Source organism: Sceloporus undulatus, chromosome 4 (genome assembly GCF_019175285.1).
Source record: "Sceloporus undulatus isolate JIND9_A2432 ecotype Alabama chromosome 4, SceUnd_v1.1, whole genome shotgun sequence".
Taxonomy (NCBI): domain Eukaryota; kingdom Metazoa; phylum Chordata; class Lepidosauria; order Squamata; family Phrynosomatidae; genus Sceloporus; species Sceloporus undulatus.
The window spans coordinates 56698768-56706175 of record NC_056525.1 but is presented as its reverse complement, the minus strand read 5'-3'; the positions used below and the strand labels follow the sequence as shown (position 1 = coordinate 56706175).

Below are 7408 nucleotides of genomic sequence, written 5' to 3'. Positions count from 1 at the left end.
GACAGCTGTCTGGTACTCTGTGTGATCCTGTAAATAGCTTGAAACAAGTGATTAAAGCCCTCTTCTTTGAGTGAGAGCCTTGTTGTCCAGCAGTGTTTATTTCTTCAAGCTGGGAGCTCAAGGCTGGTCAGTCTGCGTGGGAGGATTTTTTCCTTTTCTGCCTGAAGCCTTTGCAGACATCTCTCCAAGAGCCTTCTCATGGCGTCCTGCCTGCGTGGATCAACTCTGCACATGGTCGTAGTGGACACAGTGCGTCTCTCTATGCCCCAACATTAAGTTCCCTACTTTTTTAAAAAAAAAATCATTCTCTTGGATGTAGATTTAATGAGATTGTAAAAAACAGCAACTGTGTTTTTCAGGAGTGTGTAGGGTAATTTAACACCTCATAGTACCAACAGCAGAATTATCAGCCTAGAACAGACAGACACATTTTTTTTCAAATCAGAGATTAACTCTTATACAGTGTCTACCTAACAGGTTTATTTATACGTTTACGGCCAAGGGAAGAAGTTTGATAGCCCACTTCCGGCCACCATCTTGAGGGGGAGAGAGGCCTGGCCTGAAAGACTAAGAGCCCTCCTTCCGACCACCATCTTGAGGGGGAGAGAGGCCTGTTATGTTTTATTTTGACTTTGTATTGTACTTCCTGTTGTACAGCTTTGATCTAATTTGGAAAAGCAGTATATAAATAAACATTATTATTATTGGATTGAAGATAGACAGCACCAACACCTCCCACGGCCACCTGAGAGGCAGAGTGAGTTTGGAGCATAAAACCCTCCCTTCACCATCCTCCTAGAGGCAAAGACAGTAAAGGCTTCGTCCAACCTCACCCCACGCCCACCCACCCACTCCCTGCAGCGGAGCCAACACCAGGAGCGCACCTGGAGGGCTATTAAGTCCCACCCTTTTAATACCTCCCAATGCTATTTAACACCTATATGAAGCCGCTGGGAGAAATCATCCGTGGATATGGGGCTGGGTGTTATCAGTATGCTGATGACACCGAAATATATTTCTCCATGTCCTGGTCATCAGCAACAATGACAGATGGGATCTCTCCCCTCAACCAGTGTCTTCAGGCAGTAATGGATTGCATGAGGGAAAACAAGTTGAATCCAGACAAAACAAAGGTACTTAGGGTAGGGGCCCCCAAACCAGGTATTGGACTGCAACATCCAGTCCTAGAGGGGCTCATGCTCTCCTCAAAGGACTGTGTTTGCAGTCTGGGGGTGCTTCTTCACCCATCGCTTCAGATGAGGAATCAGGTGAATGCGACGGTCAAGAGCGCCTGTTATCAGCTTTGGCTGATACGCCAGCTGCGCCCTTTCCTGGAACAGGGTGACCTCGAAACACGGATGTTTACTTCAACCAGAGCGGATTGCCTTGAATATCCATAAGAACAGATGTAATGATGGTCGCTGGATTTCCAAGAAAGGAACCAAAATCTCCTTGGGAAAGTCCTCTTAAGATTGAGCTTAACCAGTCTAAGACAAAATAGAACAAAAAGAGGGTAGAGGAAAAGAAAAAGACTTATCCAGAAGTATGTGAAGGGGGGAGGGAAAAATGCAGACTTTACAAAAAAAGAACTTGTATGTCACAATATATTTTGCTGATTGTGGGTATTGTTACTTTTATCTATACGTAGATTTAAAGAGTATTAACTAAACTTTACCACACGCAGTAGACACAGAAAGTAACATAGTGGCCTTAATGCAAAGGACCAGATAGAATATCATGTATAAATTTCATAGTTTCCTTTTTACATTCCTCTTTCCCCCTATAATATTAACTAGATTCAATTGTCTTACACCAATTATTAATTTTCCTTTACCAGTCTCTTTTCAGTCTCTTTTTAGATTTCCTCTCCTGTGGTTAATAGCTGGTACATGTCTTTCGCATCCTCCTTATCTTCTCAGCGTCTTCCCTCTCTCCTTTATAGTGTTTGCTCAGCTGATGCAAATCTCCTCTTAATTCAACGCCATCTTAAGCCGACCTTGTCATTTTCCTTTCTTCTCCTCTTCCTGTTACAAGTATCCTTCTGTTTCCTTTATGTGAGAAGTTCTATTGCTGAGTAAAGCTGTCCCTAAATGTACCCCTGTCTATTATCTGAGAGCTGAAACAGACCAAACTACTCTTCAAGCTGGTACTCATACCGCTCTTGCCTTCTACTGGCTAAAGTTGTTATCAATGAGTGATTCCAGGCTCCCCCAAAAATGTTTTTTAGAACAAATATCTGTTAACTCTCTAAGCTCCTGGGTATCTATAGTTAGGACAATATTGCAGAGCTATGAGATTAATGTGGACTCACTTCCAAATTATGCCATCCGTAGAGTCAAGCAACTGATTAAAGAGAAAGTTCATTTGGGTTAGAGCATTACTTTATTAATCTTACTCTGGCCCCTGCTAAAAAAGCATTTACAGCTCTAAGGTATCAATGTATGCCTTCTGCCTATTTGACGGACAGATATAATAACACTCCTGTCCATTTAAGATTATGTAGCTGCAAAACCGGGGAAGTGGATAATATCGAACATTACCTTTTACATTGTCCTCTGTATATATCTCCTAGACAAAGTTTTCCTGAATGTATTTTAAAATCTCTTTCCGATAGATCTTGCCTTCAGCAGATTTGTGTCCTTTTAGCCGGCAACAATGTTTTTGATAATTCTATGGTAGCAAAATTTGGTTTAGCAAGATTAGAATTAGTTTTCTTGATCGGAATGATGGCTAGAACCAATCTAGTTTTATGTTTTTATTATTTTATCATTTATGATGTATTATTATTTTGTTGTTGATGGATCTCTCTTACTAATTTTACCATGTTGTTTTATTTGTGGTTTTTATGCCTTGGTTTTTCTAGTACTGTTTTTGTATTTACTGTTTGGATCTATTTTATATTGTGACGGCTTTTAGCTTTTAACAATAAACTTTTATTCTATTCTGTTCGTTTACAAGTAAAGTCAGTGTGGTGTAGGGATTTGACTATTGGACTGTGACTCTGGAGACTGTGGTTTGAATGCCCATTCAGCCATGAAAACCCACTGGGTGACCTTGGGAAAGTCACACTCTCTCAGCCAAAGAGGAAGGCAATGGTACCCCCTCCCAAATCTTGCCAAGAAAATCCCATGACAAATTTGCCTTAAGGTCACCATAAGTCAGAAACAATTTGAAGGCAAACAACAACAACCAGCATCTTACAACATCCATACAGAAAGTAGGATTAGATTTAGAGAATGAAGGCATGAATTAGGATTGTAGCCTTGGTACAAAAATGAAAAGTGGATCAGTCCTCCCTATCTGATCTATTTAAAGATCTGGAAAGTTACTTTTATGAAGAGTGTATATAATACCATTCTGAAGCCACCCTTAACTAAGCAGTAGTAGGATGATTTTCTGGATCCCAAACTGTTAACCTACCACAGCTCAGCTGTGAATGGCTTCAGCACATCATTATATTAATTACTCTCAAAAGTAATTTCCCAAACTCTGACTGCATGGTACCTCTATCATAAAATAAGCAGCACATCATGTAGCCTTAATCGTCTAGGCTTCTGATCTACAAGATTGGAAAACTAAAAGCATCCGCTTAGGATACTTTTATTTTCTCTAGACAAGACTTGAATGTCTTCAGATGTCCTCCAAATTCCAATTTTTCATCTTCCTCCATAGGATTTTGCTTCCAAGTATACTCTGATGCAAAATTCTGAAGTATACTTGAACATTATTTAACTGATTGGCTATTGATGCCTTCTTATTCTCTCTCTGTCTCTTTGAATGTATTTATATATGTATGAGATAACCTTAGCCTTTGTTTATTTTACATACATTGATTTATTTTCAAGTTTTAGTCTGCACAAAGAACCTGGATCACATGTATACGACTATTTCTTGAAATGGCTTTCCTCGGCCTCATCGTTTTGTTGGCCATTGTCCAAGCTGGATCTGCAAGTGAGTATTTCAGCAACCCCTAGGGAAATTAAAGGCATCAAGGACCCATCTCTGCAGGGCAGACTGTAGACTGAAACATTCGTAAAAGTTGATGTAGTATAACTCCTAGTCACTTATAACAAAACAAACTGATGACAAATCATCTCAGCCAAAATAATACATGTGTATCTGTGTACATGTCATTCCCATGCATTTTAACAGGAGAACAAAATGGACCTAATTGTTAGCCTCAACTAGTGCAGAACCATGGACTGAATGGAAAATTTGTAAGTCAGTATTTATGAAAATTCTGTTGATTTGGTAGGTCTCCTCTAATTGGGATTAACAATTGGCTATATGGAATTTACAGATGTTTAACTCTGAGTTTGCTTAATTAGAATGTCTGATGGGGGAGTGATAAATGTGACAGCATGGTAATAGCCTCTACTCTGAAACTATATGCATACAATCATTTTTAATGTATGCAACAAACCCCACCACAGACAGTTATGTGCTGAACATAGGAGGCAAGAAGACAATATTAGCAAATTAATAAAGTGCATATGTTTGTGTTCTAGAAATTCTTTATTCATTCTTTATTTCTGAGATTTATACCCTGACCAACTAGACTAGATCCGCTGAATCAGTTTTTGAATAAGACAACACTTGTGTAGATTCCATTAATTCCATGAGTTTGCTCTAATGTGGCAATTGGATTCAGGCTAGCATTACCAATTGTATGTAGGGATCTTATAGATACACATCATATTGTATGTCAGAGCAAGCATCATGTTTAAATGAAAAACATATCACATATTGCATTATGTATGATCTAGAATTGCATTTATGTATGATCTATGATCTGGGTTCAGTCTTGTTGAAGACCTATATTTTGAATATTTCTGTAATTTTAGCTCTGTTCTTTGGTGACATGTTTTTTCCCTCCCTTCTTTAGTTTCAAATTCAAGTCCCATCTTTGGACCAAAACAGGTGACTGGGTTGCTTGGAGGTTCTGTTACTGTGAAATGCTTCTACCCTCGCACAAGTGTGAATAGACATAGCAGGAAATACTGGTGCAAGGAGTCAACACGGCAATGTATAACTGCCATTTCTTCCCATGGCTATGTCGCTAGAGAGTATGAAAACAGAATCTCCATAACAGACTATCCAGAGAATGGTATATTCATCATAGAAATGTCAGAGCTGGGAAGAAGAGACATGGGACCATACAAATGTGGCATTGGTTTCAATGACAAAGGACTCTCCTTCAGGGTCAGGCTAGATGTTTCTGCAGGTACAAGCATAATATTATCCCAGTATTGTTTCAACGTTAGAACAGCTTTTAGTAATTAAAATGGTATTGTTTCAGAGTTGGTTCTTTTTTCTGTATAAACTGGTTATAAATTTAGAATTGGTTCTAAAGAACTTGGGGTAAAGTTAATCTATTACAGCCTTCCTCAACCTAAAGTCATACTATCATTAACTAGCTCAGCATGTTAGCTGGGGAAGATGAGAGTTGCACTTCAGTCCAACTGGAGGGCACTGATTTGGGGAAGACAGGTCTCTGTTATCAATTTTTTGCTATAAAGAAACTTCATTTGACATAGTGGAAAACTGGGATAGTTTAAGACACCTTATAAAAGTCAGGTCAATAATATCATATTATCAGTAGGGGGAATATTTATTTATTTCAGAATGTCTGACACTTTTTAAAACAAGTTTGGACAATTTGTGAGCCTCCAAGGCAACATGTTACTTAAGCAGTACTTAACTAGTAAAATCAGAAATTGTGCAGACCTGGTAGCAGTATCATGAGGTGTGCAGGCCTGCTATACCTCAATGCAGCATACACAGGTGGCAGCTGATGTAGTAATATGGTGTAGTCATATTTCATAATATATGTAATCATAGTATAATTTGTCAAAGAAGCATTGTGATAAAGTATTAGAAGATTGCAATACAACATGGTACTGCAGTACAACATAGTACAATGAAAATAGATAATAGATATAGCTACTCACCCATTAATGCCTTATGTCATTACATCAGGTTCAGTAGTACCTGAAGAAGCTCAGCTCTTTTATGTGGAACAGCATGGATCTGTGACCATATCCTGTGCCTTTGGTGATCAATACGCAAGTGATAGGAAGTACATGTGCAGGATGACAAAGACTACCTGCTCCACTATCATTGATACACATGGAAATATTGACCCATTCTATAAAGGAAAAGTTCTGTTAAGCAATCTTGAAATTTCTGGCTCATTCAGCATCATTATGACCCAACTAAAGAAGCAAGACTCAGGGTTATACCTCTGTGGAGCTGGGAACTATGGGGCAGAAGGAGAAACCAAGAAACTGGATATCCATGTTTATGAAGGTGGGTAACAGGCAGAGAACTCTGGTTTTTATAAATCTGTCAGATATTGTTTACATTCATACATTTGCAATATAGCTATAACATAGTATAAATATAATTATATAATTATATATTTCCATGCTCTTTATTTATATCCAGAGGCTTTGGTTCCCAAGGCACAACCAATATTACATGGAGTTCAGCATGGTTCAGTGTCTGTTGAATGTCATTATGACCCGAAAGAGAATAATACAATCAAATATTGGTGCAAATGGAAAGAACATGGGTGTACCATCTTAATAAACAACTTAGGATATGTCCGGGATACTTATGAGGGAAGGATAGTGATGCACAATAGTCCAGAGAACGGCACCTATACCATCATACTGAACCAACTGCGTAATGAGGATGAAGGATACTATTGGTGTATGACAAGTGGAGAACAGGAAAGGAAATCATCCACAGAATTGAAGATTGTGGAAGGTACCAAAACAAGTTTTTTGTTTCTTACTTTTATGCTCCTTTTGTCAAGTTCCAAAAAGAATCTGTTTGACACATCTCTCATGTTCTAAATATGATGACTTGGTCTCAAAGGAATTTAACTCCAGTTGGAACACATAATCCATACACAGGACCAAATTAGATATGACATTTTAAAGTTTATTTGATTTAATGCAATGCTTTGACTGGAAAGGAGTGCAAAGAGGAGTTCTGTGGAGTAAGAAGAATCACTATCATGGCAGGAGGTATAACCCATTCCTTCCTGTTAAGATCTAAACATCTATCATCTGCCATTTGGATTAGCTCTAATGGAGCTTTCATCTCAGTACAAAGTGCAGCATAGGTGGTGGTGCATTTTCACTGGGAATATATTGATTTTGGGGCATAGGAGCTCCAGGTGTGAAGCTACAGAGCTTCACACCTGGAAGCTCCGTAGCTGGCAAAAGGCCCTCTGGTCACCATGGAACCACATGTATCCAGAAAGGAGCTGCCCCGTGGCATCATGAAATAGGAAATGTTTTCAAGTAGCCTTGGAACTCCTCTGCTTCTCAGCCATTTATACCAGGGGTACAAATAATAATAATAATAATAATAATAATAATAATAATAATAATAATAA

The 7408-nt window shown here is 38.6% G+C and overlaps 1 protein-coding gene across 1 annotated transcript in view; it reads left to right on the top strand.

Annotated features, from left to right (window-relative positions):
• The first annotated feature begins 3857 nt into the window (after nt 1-3857).
• The window catches only part of LOC121928966 (polymeric immunoglobulin receptor-like), a 12490-nt gene continuing 8939 nt past the window's right edge, over nt 3858-7408 (top strand). The window contains exons 1-4 of the mRNA XM_042464295.1: nt 3858-3951; nt 4886-5224; nt 5980-6309; nt 6448-6771. Coding sequence (XP_042320229.1) covers nt 3897-3951; nt 4886-5224; nt 5980-6309; nt 6448-6771 — 1048 coding nt within the window. The 5' untranslated portion in view covers nt 3858-3896. The remainder of the gene's footprint in view (nt 3952-4885; nt 5225-5979; nt 6310-6447; nt 6772-7408) is intronic.